Genomic DNA, 17,901 nt, shown 5'->3' with positions numbered 1-17,901 from the left:
TCTATTCAGTTCTCTTTCTTTCTTAATCTACTTTTATATATCCTGTGCCTCTCTGCTTGTTTCCCTCCTCCAAGTTCCTGGGTATGGACATTTACTAAGCATCATTAGCCCTAAGCCCCTTGACCATCCTTCTCATTACAGACATTATCTATTCCAAATTATAGCTATGAACTATCTGAAATATCCTTTTACATCATTCTCTAAGCCAAGAACTTAGACTCAAAATCTTAGCATAAAATGAGAGGTATGGGACTTCCTGCCCCATGTCTAGTTCATTAAATCCTGTTTGGTTGGTTGTTTTTCTCCCTTTAAAAATACTCTTGCCTCCATTTCAAATAATCTTGTTTAGGTTCTTACCACTTGACATCTTAATGACTATAAGAGTTGCCAAGGAGTTTGTCCTGAACCCACACAGCCTTACATACTAAAGTGTCTTGCATTTTAATACTTGGTAGAAACCTCATTATACTTCAACCTCTTTATCCCTGACCTTATAGTTTTCAACAAGACTCCATTCTACCTGTTCTGTCTTATTTAACTTTCCCTCCCTTTTCAAGTCTTCATTCTATCCAGAAGGATATTCTTAGTACTCTTCCCTAATAAGCCTTATTCCGATTTCCATACCTTTGTTCTTTGACTCAATCAGGCTTCAACTATCTGATTTTGCCTCTTCCAGTTGAAGTTTTTCATCACCTAATTACACTTCTTTCTCTCCTTGAATCTTTCTATGGCTGTTCAAGTCCCTATTTACTACCCTTTCACTGTATGCCTACTATTTGCATATTTATTTATATGATTTAAGAAAGGAGTGTTGTTGAAAGAGCACAGAGGAAGAATGGAAAAATTAGATTTTACTTTGGACTGACTCAAAGTCATGTGACCTTGGGAACTTTTTTACCCTCCAAGCCTTAACAGCTTAGTGTGCTTTTGGTTTTTGTTTAGCTTTGCTTTATTTTTTTGTTCATTTTTGTTTATTTTGGATTTGGTTTTGATATAATAAACTGGCTTCCTCCTTGCTGGGGTGAAATTATAATCAAATGAAATAATGTTTCAGGAAAAAATACTTAGTAAAGTTCTATGAATTGTGAGAATTCATTGTATAATGTCTTTCCTTGTTCATAATTTTGAGCTGACATGCTTTCCACCAAATATACCATACTCCATCAGGAACTTCAGAACAGGGATCATAAGTTGCATATCATCTGTATCACCTGCAGATCCGGGTACAATTTGTGGTACATATTACGTGTTCATTTGGGCACAGATCTGATGTTTCTGGGGAAAAGTGCTATAGGTAGAGAGAAAAGCTGATAATGTCAAGGAGTCTTGATTATGCATTTTCATGGAACAGCAGAGGCCAGTGTCTTTGAAGCAGAGTGAGGGAGAAAGCAGTCAGCAAGGAGGTCAGTAATAAGGTGTGAACATGGGAGGTAGGAGCAAGACTGTGTCCAAATAATCTCAACGCTGTCATGGTTAGAATATTCAGTAGTTTAATCTAAGAATAATTCAGCATATTCTCTTGATTTAAAATACTAGAATGTTCTATTGAATTTTCACTGCTAATTTACCCACAATAATGCCAATTATAAGATCTTACTTTAGTTTTTCATTTCCTGAAGTGGCTGGTGCAACAAATCTCCATAGACCTTTAACTAATTTATATTCCAAAATGTATAATTTTGTGCCTTGCCAACAGAAGGTTTAACCCAGAATTTGACAACAAAGAAGTGGGTGATCTTTTAAAACAAATAGCCTCAAAGAAATAAAGATATTAATAGGGGAAAATAGTAAATGTATTATTTTTATTAAAGTATATCAATGCCTAGAAACAATAAAGGGTACATTATAAATGTGGATACAAAATAAGTAGGTCAAAGCATCACTTGAAATAGAAAAGTTTGTATGTTATTTTTAAAAGTATATCAATAAAAAAAACGTAAATTTGTTCACTTTTAATGCCATTATATGTATTGTAAGAATGTAAAACTTTAAAATATTCTTATTTAAATTCTTAAATAACTACAGAATGACTAAATATGTTCAGGATCCTTTGGGCATAAAAATTAATTATTTAGAGTCACTTAGCAAGCCACATACAATTGACCTTTGAACAAAACAGATTTAAACTACATGGGTCCTCTTATATGCAGATTTTTTCTGCAGTACAGTACTGTGAATGTATTTTCTCTTCATTATGATTTTAATAACTTTCCTTTTTCTCTAGATTTCTTTATTGTTAGAATACAGTATATAATGCATATAAACACACAAAATGTGTTCATCATCTCTTTTAATTATCGGTATGGCTTCCATTCCACAGTAGGCTCTTAATAGTTAAGTTTTGGGGGAGTCAAAAGTTATACATGGATTTTTGACTATGTGGGGGGTCAATGCCCTCAACCCCTGTGTTTTTCAAAGATCAACTAGAATTTATTGTGTTGTATTTCTGTTGTTTCAAAACATAGGGCAGTTTTGCTTATAAAGATGTTAATTCACTCACTGAATAATGTTGTAAGACAATAGTCTGGAAAAAAAATATCATGTGTTCAATATCTCAGCTTTCTATTGTTCTGCCTGTCATTGTACAAAGAGTCCAGATCACAACAGTTGCTTCTTTAGTTCTCCTTTATAAATTTCCTTTTATTTTTTTACTCTTTTTATTAATTACACGAATTTCCTATTATTGTTTCTTTTGTTTAAATGTTTTATTTCTATTTTTTTAAACAGAGAGCATGATGTAGTAAAATATATATTGATATAGGAAATGGGTTGAAAATGGTTCTCAACCACTATCAATTGATTCTTACATAAGTCACTTCTACTTCTTGTGCCTCTGTCACTTCTTAAAATGACAGGGAACTCTGTTCTGTTGATCTTCTAAGGTCCTGGAGATAAATGCTTGTTTGGGAGTTACAAATAGCCGATAGCCATAGCCATTAAGACTATAGATTTATGGGGCGCCTGGGTGGCTCAGTCAGTTAAGCTTCTGTCTTTCAGCTCAGGTCATGATTTCAGGGTCCTGGGATAGAGTCCCGCATCGGGCTCTCTGCTCAGCGGGAAGCCTGCTTCTCCCTCTCCCTCTCCCTCTCCCTCTGCTGTTCCCCCTGCTTGTGCTCTCTCGTGCTCTCTCTCTCTCTGTCAAATAAATAAATCTTTAAAAAAAAAAGAATATAGATTTATGTTAGGTAATCCTATGCAACAACTTCACGAACAGCAACTGTTGGTTTTATACTGACACACTTTTTTCCAAAGTGCTGTGAAAGCATTCTCATGGCTATGCTTACATTGGAAATGTGTTAAGGAAGCTTGGTGTTCTGGGTGCCAAGTTTTTGTGGTTTATTTAAGCCTACTTACTGTGTCTTCTGTTGATTGTGGCCTGCCCTATGCAAGTGTAATCCATTTATTTAGTTCTTATTTATTTATTTATTTATTTATTTATTTATTTATTTATTTATAGATATACTTTTATATCACTATTATTGCATTGCATATGTATTTTCTTATTTGTTCTTATTTATCACACTCACCAAACATTGGCTTGTAGGTGGGTAGAAATCATATCTTAATAAACTTTGTATCCCCAAATATAGTAATGTATATTTATTGTATTATTTGAGAATATTTAATTTGAGTACAAAAAAAAACCCCAAGAAGACAAATGGAATAGATGAAACTCATGTGATGCAGTAAACATAGATAGGGAATAAATTGATAAGTAGCTTATAGGCATCATTTATCAATTATGATAGATACAGATAAGTTGTAGTAGATGTTAAAGAACATATTAAGGAAGGCACATGTTGTGATGAGCATGGATGTTATATGCAACTAATGAATCGTTGACTACATTAAAAACTAATGATGTACTATATGTTGGCTAACTGAACATAATAAAAAAACTTTTAAAAAATTATATGAAAACAATGCATGGATCACTACATCAAAAACTAATGATGTATTGTATGGTGACTAAAAACATAATAAAATAAAATTTAAAAAAGAACATATTAAAGATCAATTATATGGAATATGTGATAGAGTAAACAAAAATGTTATTTATAGATAAGAAAGAAAAAGTCATAAGACATGACATCACCCATGTCTAGAATGATGGTTGGGTAGTACCTAAATCATCACCTTTTAATGACATCCCTTGTGGTTTCATTCTGGTCACACTTGTTCTTAGAACAAGAAATACAGGTAAAATCCATAGATGTTTAGCATTCTTACTGATGCGTTAGAGCTGTGGCCAAGCATACATGATGCTGTGTGCCTGATAAAGTGTGAGTTGGCCCTAGGTACCTTTCATCTGTGGGGTCCCCATGCTCAAACCTCAACTCTGGTCTTCCTAATGCCATCAGCAGAGAGACAGAACAGAGGAGTATTGCATAATCCAGCATTCAGATACTGTGGAGCCTTCCTCTTCACTTGCAGACTCTTCTTTTTTCTTTTTATTATTATTCTTATGTTAATCCCCATACATTACATCATTAGTTTTAGATGAAGTGTTCCATGATTCATTGTTTGTGCATAACACCCAGTGCTCCATGCAGAATGTGCCCTCCTCAATACCCACCACCAGGCTAACCCATCCTCCCACCCCCCTCCCCTCTAGAACCCTGTTTGTTTTTCAGAGTCCCTCGTCTCTCATGGTTCGTCTACCCCTCTGATTTCCCCCGCTTCATTCTTCCCCTCCCGCTACCTTCTTTTTTTTTTTTCTTAACATATATTGCATTATTTGTTTCAGAGGTACAGATCTGAGATTCAACAGTCTTGCACAATTCACAGTGCTTACCAGAGCACATACCCTCCCCAGTGTCTATCACCCAGTCACCCCATCCCCCCCACCCCCCACTCCAACAACACTCAGTTTGTTTCCTGCGATTAAGAATTCCTCATATCAGTGAGATCATATGATACATGTCTTTCTCTTTTTGACTTATTTCACTCAACATAATACCCTCCAGTTCCATCCACGTCATTGCAAATGGCAAGATCTCATTCCTTTTGATGGCTGCATAATATTCCATTGTATATATATACCACATCTTCTTTATCCAGTCATCTGTCGATGGACATCTTGGCTCTTTCCACAGTTTGGCTATTGTGGACATTGCTGCTATAAACATCGGGGTGCACGTACCCCTTCGGATCCCTACTTTTGTATCTTTGGGGTAAATACCCAGTAGTCACTTGCAGACTATTCTAAGTGTGTTAATCAACCCCCCTCTGCTCTTCTGCTTCTCACTGTGTATTTCAAATTAACTAAGTTAACCACATGACTTGCGACTCTTAATTTGTTCTGTGAGCATTTCTGTTCAAAACTTGCTTAGTTTGTCTGGTAGTGTATTTGGAGACTATCATTGCATCAACAAAATTGCCCACAAGATAGCAGTTATAAATCACCTAAAAATTACTGATACAGGCTTTTTGAATTAAACTGAATTTGCTCTGCATGCAACAGATACTTAGTTTATTTCTGCCTCTAGACTCTCTCTTGAACCATTGAACGAACTTGAATTAATTTACCACTTGATTTTCCCACACCTGCTCTCTTTTTTAGGTTTAGCCTCATGTCTACATTCAATGGCACCTACTACCAGCCACCCTTCTTCCTTCTTTCAGGAATCCCAGGGCTAGAGGAGTCTCACATCTGGATCTCCATCCCACTGGGCATCATGTATGTAATTACCATTCTGGGGAACAGCATCATTATTCACATAATACACAAGAATCTCAGCCTTCATGAGCCTCAATACGTGTTCTTGTCCCTGTTGGCAACCACTGATATAGGCGTGTCAGCATCTACACTGCCTACTGTACTTAATGTCTTTCTCCTCAACCACAGAAGGATTGAGTTCCATGGTTGCCTGGCTCAAATGTTCTTCATTCATTCTTCATTCACACCTTCTCTTCCATGGAGTCAGCCATCCTACTGGCCATGGGTTTTGACCACTCTGTTGCCATATGCAATCCACTGCGCTACACTGCTGTCCTGATGCATTCCCACATTACTCAGATGGGATTGGCTGCTGTGGCTTGAGGAGTGGCCCTGATGGCCCCCTTGCCCATCCTGCTCAAATGGCTTCCCTTCTGTAAGAACATCAATCTATCCCACTTATTCTGTTTCTACCCTGACATGATGAAGCTAGCTTGTGGGTCCATTCATGTGAATATCATTTATGGGCTGGCATTAGTTCTCTGCTCCTTTGGTGTTGACTCTGTCTTTATTGTTCTGTCTTATACTTTGATCTTGAAGACAGTTCTGGGCATTGCTTCCAGGGAAGGATGGCTTAAGGCACTCAACACATGCATCTCCCATATTGTAACTGTCCTCATTTTCCATGTCCCATTTATTGCCTTAGCTCTAATCCACAGGATAGGCAAATACCACTCCCCTCTCCCCCATGTCACTGTGTCCAACATTTTCCTTTTCCTCACACCTGTCCTCAACCTTCTGGATTATTGTGTGAAAACAAAACAGATTAGAAGGGCATTATGTAGACTGTTTGTACTCAAGATAAGATGATGGAACAGAGTGGAATCCCTTTGAGGGACTGATTGAAAGGTACCAGGGATATTGAAAAAAAAAAAGGACCAACAGACACTATTTTCATGTGTTCTGAGGCACTTTATTTGGTACATCTCTATATGGTTTACCATAGTATTTCTAGAAACATAATATTCCCCTCTAGTTTTAAATATTAGATCAAGAAAGATTCCTAAAGCTCATTTCACCTTCACTCATATATATGTCGTTCTTGGTGTTTACACCACTTACCTATGAGCCCATTTCAATCTAAACAATCCTATAGATATCTCTCTCTGAGACTCCCTCCTATATAGCTATATGGCTGAAATCTGATTTAAAATAAAATATTTATATTGTTGTACAGACATTTATTATCTTTGGGCAGTTTGAGATATTATAGAGGGAAATATTCCAAATGAGAGAAAGGAAGGTTTATTTTCATAATTTTTATTTAAATTTGTTTCATATTTTAAGATTCTTTTTCTGAAACCATACCAGTATTAACCCCATATAACACAAAAATTCAGTGAAAGATTAGGGCAAAAATGTAACAAAGCAGATACCTTAAAATCTATCATTTATGTAATGTATACTTGATTTTCTCAGGTTGTATTAATTTAGATTTCATATTTAGTTGAAGATATAAGTATATAGTGCTTAAGCTAAAATCAGAACTTTGTGGGGCACCTGGGTGGCTCAGTTGTTAAGCATCTGCCTTCTGCTCAGGTCATGATCCCAGGGTCCTGGGATCGAGCCCCGCATCTGGCTCCCTGCTCAGCGGGAAGCCTGCTTCTCTCTCTCCCATTCCCCCTGCTGTGTTCCCTCTCTCGCTATATCTCTCTCTGTCAAATAAATAAATAAAATCTTTAAAAAAATTAAAATCAGGACTCTGTAACTTATCTGTTATGTATCCAGGGATCATAGTGACCCAGATTTCTGTGCCTCAGTGTCCTCATCAGCGAAAAGAAGTTAATAGTGATATCTACTTTTAAGGACAGTATAAGAAGAAATGTGATAATTAATGTAATGTGTTTATAACAATGTCTGGCATATTGCAAATGTTCAATAAATATTAACCACTTCATTCTAGACCAAAAATATGGTAGAGGACAAAGGCCAAGTCAGGATTTAAACAAAAATACAAAAGAATAAAGCCTTCTATAATTCAGATGATGATATCAAAGGTGACCAGAGAATAATATAGTTGTTCTCCAGTTCAAAGATATATTTAAAGGTCTCTTTTTATATATATTTTATAAAATGTTTTTATTTGCAAATGTGTAAAAAGCTTCAGACTAGGTTTACATATTTCATATTTGTGTTATCATATTTATACGCTCAATATTGTCATTGCAGATCAAGGACAGGCTTCAAATTCTCTATATATACTAGTGATGCCTCCAAATTAACTTCAACAGAGCACAGCTGGACATTATTATTTCATCCACTTTTAATCAAGTTATGTTAATTCATAACATAATGAACATTAATTAATGGTTCATTAATTTATTGATTCAGTAATCATATTTAATTCTGCTTTTGTTTTTCAGCTTTTGTCCTTCATTCCTCCTTATTTTACATCTTTACACAACTATTCTTGGCATTCACGATATGCCACACTTTATGGGACAGATGAATCAGACAAAAATGCCACCATTTAGAGAAGTACTACTGAGTGAGTGAGACAAAACAGGAATAAATTGACCATATTTTAAGACAGAATCAAATAAACTATTCAACTCACCTCATAATAAACAGGACATGCCATTAAGTTGCGTCACTATTTTATTTATAAGTAAAGGAATGTGAACCAAAATATCAGAATAGGTCACAGATTCAAAGGAAGGATCTCAGGACCCGAGTGTAAGGACTCAAAACTGTCATATCACTTTTTTTTTTCCTGGAACAACCTCTCATGTCTGCTTCTATTCTACTCATGCTCTCCCAATGTAGCATTGCTTCCACAAAGCTATGGAAGATGATGACCACATGTGATATGGTCTCTTTCCAGTGTTACAAACAGAAAGGGGACTCTTTCACACTAACTCTAGCATAAAACATGAAGGAGAATTTCTTCAGTTTTTAGTATCTGCAGCTGAAAGAATAGGGGAGGGATTTACTAGAATTTTTATATTATTGGTCTCACCCAAACTCTACAGACAAGTAAGGAGTTCCTCAGAGGAAAACTGTGCACTGTTTTCAAAAAATGAAATAGTTGCTGTGAAATGATCCCCTGTTCTCTACATGCATACTTAGTGAAGTCAGAGTTAAGAGGTTTTTGACTAGAAAGACTCACAATAAATAAAAAGATTAAACCAGGCCTTAAAAGATGAAGAAGCAGTTTAAGAATCAGAATTTCATTTTATTTTTTCAGGGTGTAGAGTACACTTCTCAAGTAATATCTCCATAAAGGCAAAGACCATACTTTTTAAAAATAACTGCTTTTATCCCATTAATACCTAACAGATTATAGTTTACTCAATGCTTTTGGAATTGAGATAGGTTTCAAGCTTCTCTAATCTTTCTTCTCTTGATCTTGTCTGCCTTGCAGACAGAAGTTCCTGATGAACCCGGTCCTCACTAGCTTACTTTCCTCTGAATTCATATTAACAATTTAAACCAAGATTCAAACTCAATGACTACCTTCTGCAACATGGTTTGCTGCTGTTTCCTGGTTTCCATTGGTATGAATATTACTTTTATGTCTTCTATGTGATTCTGATGTCTACTGAATATGTCAAACAGATATTGAAAATATTTTCTGATTGATTACTTGGGCTATCATTTAGAAATTCATTCAAAACTTTCTTAAAGTAGCTTGAAATTCTTGCTAATTTTACCACATGCTTATTCATTGCCATGGACAATTAAGTGTCTCTCTGTAATTTGCCTCCTATGCTTATCTCTATGCAAGACAATTCTTCATTTGCTTATGACTCTAATTTCAAGAGTTGACCTGAGAAAAGAATAAACTAATTCATTTTTCCTCTTGGAGAGTTAGAAAAAGGAGATGTATCCTTCCTTCAGCCGTCAGAATATAACCCTATCTACTCTCAGTATGAAATGGGAAATAAAACAAAATCTAAATAAAGAATGAATTCTGAATGAGTAAGCAAGATGAGTAACAATAACCATTTCTCAGATTCTTATATATTATTCTTTTCAGACAGCTTCTCTATATTTTGTTAAAAGTCAGAATGTTCAGATATTAGACAGTATCCGACTACAAGTAGTAGACAGGAAATAAACATATAGTCATAAATTTATCATCAATTTTGAATTTTCATGCTTCAACTTAAACAACATTGGCAGTCAAGAATCAGGCAACATCCTGTTTTCTCTATAAAACTAGCCCCTCATTGACCTTTTACAATCCAGAGTTAAAGTCCTCAATTTAGCACATGGAGCAATGTGATTTTCATCTGACTCATACACCAAACACATTGAGCTTGGGTTCCTGTTGCCATTTCTCCTTACCACTACCAAACAGTCATCATTCATGACCACAGTTATGATCATTTATTCAAGCATTCTGCCTCTCTCTCCCTCCTTAGTTAGATTAGGTATTTCTTGAGGGGAAGACTAAAGTATTTTTTATTTTTGAATTCATGGTGCTTAGCATACTACTTAGCACATATTAGATCCTGAATAGCATTTTTTCATTGGTCATTCCTTTTGATATAGAGAAAAAAAAAAAACATCATTCCCCAGCAATAACACGTTGCACCCAAAATCGCTTGTGCAGGGCAGCCTGGATTGGCTGGGATTTGAGACTGTAGACGACAGCGTTGAGCAGTGGTGTCATGAGGAGGTAGGCATTACTCATGGTGGTGTATAGAATTGGAGAAGTGTCCTGGGTATAGCGATGCAGCATTGCCAAGCTGATGAGGGGCAGGTAAAACACAAGCACCGTGCATAGGTGACAGGCACAGGTGTGCAATGATCTCCAGTTTCTGTCTTGAGTCTCCAGTTTCATAATAGTGCCCAAGATCTTCACGTACGAAGCTAAGATGAAGACCACATCCGCTGCAAACGTGCAGAGTACAAAAACAAATCCATAGGCACTGCTGAAAGAGACATCCCCACAAGCCAGGTTCAGCACATCTGGATAGTAGCAATAAGAGTGTGAGAGGATATTGGCCCCACAGAAAGGAAAGGTCCTAAGGAAAAAAGGCAGAGTAGCCAGCAGAGTGGCACCTCGTACGAGGGCAGCTCCACTAAGGCAGGCAACAGTAGAGTGAGTAAGGATCCTGTTGTAATTTAGTGGAGCACAGATAGCTACCAAACGGTCAAAAGCCACGGCCACCAGGACACCTGATTCTACTGAGGACAGCGTGTGGATGAAGAACATTTGGGTTAGGCAGGCATCCAGGCCAACATGGCGAGCATCAAACCAGAAGACAGCCAAGACACTAGGCATTGTAGACAACGAAAGGCCTAGGTCAGTAAGGGCAAACACGGCCAAAAAATAGAACTGAGGTTCATGAAGATTCTGCTCTGCTGTAACTAGGATAAGCAGAAGAGCATTACCCACAAGGGCTATGAGGTACAGGACACAGAAGGGGATGGAGATCCATATATGTGCAGCCTCCAGACCAGGAATACCAATGAAGGAGAAAGTAGGCCAATTAGAGGCAGTGCTATTAAAAGCCAACATGGTAGGATGTATGTAGGACAGTAGTCCAAGATGCTTGCAAACCTATAAAGGAGAGACCATGTGTCAGGAAATTTGAAAGCCAAATTTAAAGTAAATAGATTATTAATGCACAGAATTATCAAATTAAGATATGGAGAACTCAAAATTGAATTTATATTTTTATCTTCATAATTATTTCTTTTGATATGTGGATGGCAATTAAGCAAACATGAAAAGATGCTCATCGTCATTGTTTATTAAGTAAATGTAAATGAGAAATTCAATAAGATACTATTAGTAGAATGGCTAGAATTAAACTGAAAATGCTATATGTTGGTGAGGATGTGAACAACAGGAACTTTCATATATGGAACATAAATGGTGTGGCCTCTTTGGAACACATTTTGGCAGTTTCTTATAAAATTACACATGCACTTCTCATACGGTTACCATCATCTAAGAGTTTTTCCAAAAGAAATAAAAATTCATATTCACACAAAGACTTGTACACATTTATTCATAACAGCTTTATTCATAATAGCAAAAAAAAAGAAACCAAATATATAACCACTACTGATTGGACAAAAAAACTGTGGCCAATCCATATAATTTAAATTGAAAAGGAAGAAATTACTAATAGATGCAATGGCATGAATGAATCACTTACACCATGTGAAAGAAACAAACATAAAAGATCAAATGTTGTACGACCTCATTTATATGAAATTCTAGAAAAGACAACATCGTAGTAATAGTTGATCAGAAGTTTCAGAGATGAGCCAGGAGTGTGAAGAGATTGGCTGCAAAAGATAAAAATGTCCCATACCATGACTGATTACATGACTTTATATGCTTTTAAAAAATTCTTCAAATTCTACTATTAAAAGTGACAATTTTATTGTAGGTAAGTTCCACCTCAATAAAGTTGACCAAAAATATGATTTTTGTATGAAGGATAACTTTTTAATTATTCTAAATCTGTAGTACATCAAAAAGTATCTCTTCAGGATATCTTCTCCAAATCCTTCCTTTCAACTCATTCATAAAGGAAATGTCACTGTCATTTGTGAAATAACTTGACCACATCACCAGAAATTTATTATATCTGAGATGAGTGCCAGGCTATGTTTTTTACACATTCACCTATCTGACTCTGATTTAAATGGTCCACATCCCATACCGAAAAAAAAATAAAAAGCTCTATGTCCTCTTTAACATTTTTGTCAACAGTGTCTTCAAAGAGCTGTAGCACCCTACACGCATTCTATCCCTTAGAAATCTAAAGCTGCCTTTGGACAAAAAGCATAGCTTCTCTATTTCAAACTGGTTTACTTATCTGCTCCTCTTCTCTTCTGAATCATATAAAATTTCTGGGCAAACTGAGTACTCTGAAGGTTTCAGTTAACTCCCAAATTTTCATACTCAACACAGATATGTTTTCTGAATATATATTCAGCTGACCCATAGATATCTCTACTCAGATGTTTCAGAGGAAATTCAAGTATATACCCTAAGCATAAGGGCTAATATAACCCCTGTTGATGCTTACAACTTTTTCTTGTGCTTTCTTCAGAAATATCCCTCTCTATTACATGCCTCGTGAATTTCTCTTCAGTCTTAAAAATTAATCTTAAATTTATCTCATCTAGAAAGTATTCCTTAATCCCCTCACAGAGAATTAAACAAACTTTCTTCTTTGGTACCTTTTAATGCTTCTATCATTACACCCACAAAGTTTTGAATTTGTAATTATTTTTCTGCTCTGTGGACTAGTCTGCAAGTACTTGAGATTACAAGCTTCTTTATTTCTCAAAATGAGATTTTTTTTCCTGAAAAATCTTATGTATTATGATAAACAATTTATATAAGTAAATGATTGACTTCTTTAAGAATGATTGAAGTAATTTGCTTGATTTCACTAAATCTCAGGGTTTTTTTCAGTAAATTTGTAATAACCTTACTAAATTAAATGGTGCTGTGAGGATTAATTGTATGAGGTAAAACAAAAGCATACCACACACTCACTGACTAAAACTTACCAATAAGCATTTGTTTCTTGGCTTTCATAATACCTAACACAATACAAATGTATGTGTAAGCGAATTGTAGACATTAGAAAAATCCCTAACTTCACTAGAACATACAGTGATCAATATGAAATATTAAAATATTTCTGCAAAATAATAAAATCTCACATTATTTTATAGTCTAAGATTTCATATTAAAACCATGTATCCATTTTATTAAACATTATAGTATATGAGAGAAGTGATATATATATATATAAACTAAATTATATATACATATGTGTCAGTCTATCTATCTATAGCTATCAAATCTCTTCCATGTGTTATTTATATTTTTGAAAGAATTGTGAAAAAGCAGTAAGGTCATAGTTGATCAAACCAATATTCCAGGTCAATAAAAGAAGCTTGAATATATGTTGTATAAAGAAAAGAGGCAGCAGAAAGAGAGATAGAGAGGCAGAAAAAGACAGGGGTACAGAGGGAAAGAAGGGATGAAAATAAGAAAAGAAAAGAGGGAGGGAAAGATAAGGAGGGAAGAAGAAAGGAAAGAAAGAAAATTTTAGAAAAAATTAATTAAAGAATAACTGATACCTGGCCCATTTTCATTATACTAGTGGGGAAGTCAATACATATTTCCTGGTCCCAGTACTTGAATTTCTATAAGAAAACAAACTAAATAATCAATATAAATATTTTATATAAAATAATGTACATATAAATAATATATGAATATTGAGTGCATTATATATGTGTGTATATGTGTATGTATTTTTCCCTCAAAGTCCAACCAGAAGCTATGTTCATACACAAATTTTTAAGAAGGTTTCACTTTGATTTTTAAAGGCTCTATTTTAAACATGTATAAATGAGAAGTGCCCCTAGTAGCAGTAGGTTAAAAACATGTAACACACCTAGTTATAAAAATATCCTGCTCTTACACATAAGCACCTACATAAAGATTTCAGAAACTCAGAAAAGTAAGTCAATTTAAAAGATAACCATGTATGCACCACCTACCTTTAACAGAATTAACATTTTGCCATATTTTTTCAGATAGCATTTTTGTAAAGGAATAAAATGTTACAATTCAAAAAATAAAAACCACACATTCATTCACGTATGTGTATCTGGTATGCATGCATCTTAGTTATTAGCATAAAAGCTTCTTGCTTTACCATAACTCCAGCTTCAAACAACAAATTGAATATAATGCATTTGATTCCAGCTCATTAGCCCTGCTTTTATTATTATATATTATTTTTATATATAAATATATATAACACAAACCATTATTTAAATATATATAAATACAATATATTTATAATATAAAATTATAAATGACATATTATAATATATTATATATAAATATAATAATTTTTTTTTGGTCAAGGAAAAGACCTCGCTCCAAATCCATTCTTATATCAGCTGTTGAAAGTTTATTTTACCTCTTTCCCTTTTGAAGTTACATTATGTTATATTATATTGTGTTATGTTCTGTTCTACTACCTTATATCAATTATGTACTGTTTAATGAGAACCTTGTTTGTGTCAGGTACCATTAAGTTGGAGATTCAAGTAAAACAGCACTATGAAAGAAACTAAATTATGATGGTTTAAAAATTGGCTTTGCCATTTCACCCTTACGTAACCTAGGGGGTCATTTAATCTTTGTGAGATTTAATATTCTTTATTGTCAAGATATGGGTAATCATTTTAGAAAGATTAAACAGAAAACAGAAAAAGAGCTATTATAATGCTGACAAAATTGAAAAAAAAACTTAACAAAAGTTACTGTGGACTAATGTGTTGAGGTCTGATTCAGAGGTATAAACCAAATTCACATCCATATCTAAATCACTTCATAAATTTTTAACTTGGGAATATTGGGGACGGCTTCAATGATGAGTTGGAATTTAAGGAGAATTCTAAAGAAACATCAGTTTGGGAAAAGCAAATATGCTTCCTGTGTAAAGGAACAACATTCCTCGTGTAATTCTGCAAAATTACTGTGACTTTACAGAGAACTTAGATTAGGATATTATGGAATCTGGTATTACTAATACAGGGTTGAAACTGCAGATCAACAAGTCAATGGTCATTTTCCCAAATACAAATCCTCATTTGAATATTTTGAAACTTGTAAAGAAGATGACAGTTATCACCAGTAGGCATAAACTTAACATTTAGATTGGGAAAAGCTCTTTTGCTTAATAAGGTGGGGAGGGAAGCTTCAAAATTTGCAAAAGCATTTGATGTTCTCCATGGTTCAGCACCTAAAGACAGAGCATGACAACTTAGTCAAATCTGATGCATGTTTGCAAGATATATTCATGAGACATCAGTTTCAGGATTCCTGGGAAAGCTATCAAATCAAGAAACACAGTCCATGATATCTGGGAATCTACTACTAGCTGTGTAATCACAATATGCATATACAGCATTAACAAATACTCTTTAAATTGATCATCACTACAACAATTATTACTTAGAAGAAAACACCGAGGAAGTCAAACCAATCATTTAACTTTAAAATGTACTATTTATCAAACACAGAATTCTCCAATTTAATCCTCAAATCTCACATACCCTAACTCAACAACACTAAGCATTCCTGTTGGTCTCTTTACCCTGGAAAACTGGTTCTTGTTATACCTGTTTACTTGAAAGGACATTTACAATGGTAGTTGATATTACTTACTACACAGTGAATGACCTTTTCACTTTCAGATGTGTCTGTTGGCAGGATTGTCCCTCCAGAGAAGACACAGAACTCCACAGCTCAGTGTGCAGAAACAGTTTTACTTCAAGGGCTTGGTGGTTTAATGGTGGTTTACACAAACCAGCAAGAGGAGGTCTCCCAGATGCCTGGAAAGCTCTGCTGAGATTAACAAAGCCCTGTGGGTTCCCAGCTCACAGCCAAGAAGCTTAAATTTATTTTCAACCCAAGGAATCTGAGAAAGAAGGGAGCATCATAGAGCATCTTTTTGTATTGGAGAAACCAAAAGCTTGCTTGCTTGCTTGCTTGCTTGCTTGCTTGCTTGCTTTTTCTTTCTTTCTTTCTTTCTTTTTTTTTTTTGGAACACAGTGGATCTGAGCAATTTCTTTCTTATTGTATGAAAAGCAAGCTGGAGTGAGGACATGTAAATCAGATCTATGTTTAGATAACATCAACTGTTTAGGAAATGTTAAGCTTCTTAGCAAATAAAATAATAACTACTTAAAAATATTTAATACAGGGGCGCCTGGGTGGCTCAGTTGGTTAAGCGACTGCCTTCGGCTCGGGTCAAGATCCTGGAGTCCCGGGATCGAGTCCCACATCGGGCTCCCTGCTCGGCGGGGTGTCTGCTTCTCCCTCTGACCCTCTTCCCTCTCGTGCTCTCTGTCTCTCATTCTCTCTCTCAAATAAATAAATAAAATCTCTAAAAAAAAAAAATTAATACAAATAAGTACCTGCATCCTGTCAAAGCTTAAAATATGCATAATTGTTTCATTTAATTGTTGCAAAGACAGCAATTATTTTCCCCAGAGGTAACAAAGCAAAACCATGCTTAAATTTATCTTTCTGCAAGAAAATAAAATATATAGGGGCACCTGGGTGGCTCAGTCCATTAAGCGTCTGCCTTTGGCTCAGGTCGTGATCCCAGGATCCTGGGATCAAGTCCTGCATCGGGCTCCCTGCTCCGTAGGGAGCCTGTTTCTCCCTCTCCTTCTGCTGCTCCCCCTGCTTATGTGCTTTCTCTCTCTCTCTCTGTCAAATAAATAAATAAAATCTTTAAAAAAAAAAAGAAAATACATTAAAGTAATATAGTACATGACATCAGACTGTATCTTTCTATACCTTGTGTTTTTCTCCCAAGGATTTATCAAAGGCATATTTCCATGACAGTACAAAAAATGTCCCTCTGAGTTTTAAAAGATAGTTAATATTGCACAATAAGAACATAATATAATGTTTTAACTACCTTCCTGATTTTTCAGATTATATTTCACAAATATGAATAATTATACCATCTTAGTACATATCATTTTGTGCATTCATGTGTGTATTTTTATAGGAGACATGCTCAAGTAAAATTGCTGGACCAAAGTATAACTACTTTGCATATTTAATTCCTCTTTAACTTCTTTTCAAAAATGCTAAATAAACATACATGCACGGAAGTGTAAAGATTTGTCAAAAGATTTTAAAGACAAAACTTTTTCTATTAATAAGGCAAATTTGCACCAGTGGAAGTCTTTCTAATCATATCAAATATGAAAGAATTGCATAAAAACAGGTGTTCCTTATTCATGATAAAACATAATTTCAGTATTTTGAAACTCAGTGTAAAGAAATTGGAGACCAAGTCCAATATGAGATTTACCTCATGTTGCATCTGAGAGATCTCCAAGCAGGAAAATCATGAATTATGGGTCTTGAGCCATGGTGGGAATGCAAGTATAAATTAGATCCATAATTTATTAATTAAACTAAGAGAGAACACTATTTGATATAGTCCTAATAGTATTTTTATTTTTTAAAATATTTTATTTATTTATTTGAGAGAGAGAGAAAGAGAGCACAAGCAGGGAGGATGGCAGGCAGAGAGAGAGGGAGAAGCAGAGAGCCCAATGCTGGGCTTGATCCCAGGATTTTGGGATCATGACCTGAGCCAAGGGCAGACGCTTAGCCAACTGAGCCACCCAGGCATCCCCTAATAGTATTT

General features: G+C 35.1%; 1 protein-coding gene and 1 pseudogene across 1 annotated transcript; one reads left to right on the top strand and one right to left on the bottom strand.

Moving 5' to 3' along the window:
* Positions 1-5,573: 5,573 nt before the first annotated feature.
* Positions 5,574-6,529, top strand: LOC123856486 (olfactory receptor 51I2-like; annotated as a pseudogene).
* Positions 6,530-10,232: 3,703 nt separating this feature from the next.
* Positions 10,233-11,189, bottom strand: LOC123856657 (olfactory receptor 51I1-like). Its single transcript, XM_045892802.1, has one exon. It carries the CDS (start codon positions 11,187-11,189, stop codon positions 10,233-10,235), a length of 957 nt encoding a protein of 318 aa, XP_045748758.1.
* Between the last annotated feature and the right edge of the window lie 6,712 nt (positions 11,190-17,901).

This window comes from Mirounga angustirostris, unplaced genomic scaffold (genome assembly GCF_029215605.1).
Source record: "Mirounga angustirostris isolate CCGP_5_RB_7025 unplaced genomic scaffold, mMirAng1.0.hap1 SCAF_13, whole genome shotgun sequence".
NCBI classification, from domain to species: Eukaryota; Metazoa; Chordata; class Mammalia; order Carnivora; family Phocidae; genus Mirounga; species Mirounga angustirostris.
The sequence above is the reverse complement of the archived record's forward strand: the minus strand, read 5'-3'. Positions and strand labels throughout refer to the sequence as shown.

Bases quoted from the DNA above. Each gene is read 5' to 3' on its own strand.
- LOC123856657 (XM_045892802.1), bottom strand. From the start codon at position 11,189: ATGTTGGCTTTTAATAGCACTGCCTCTAATTGGCCTACTTTCTCCTTC.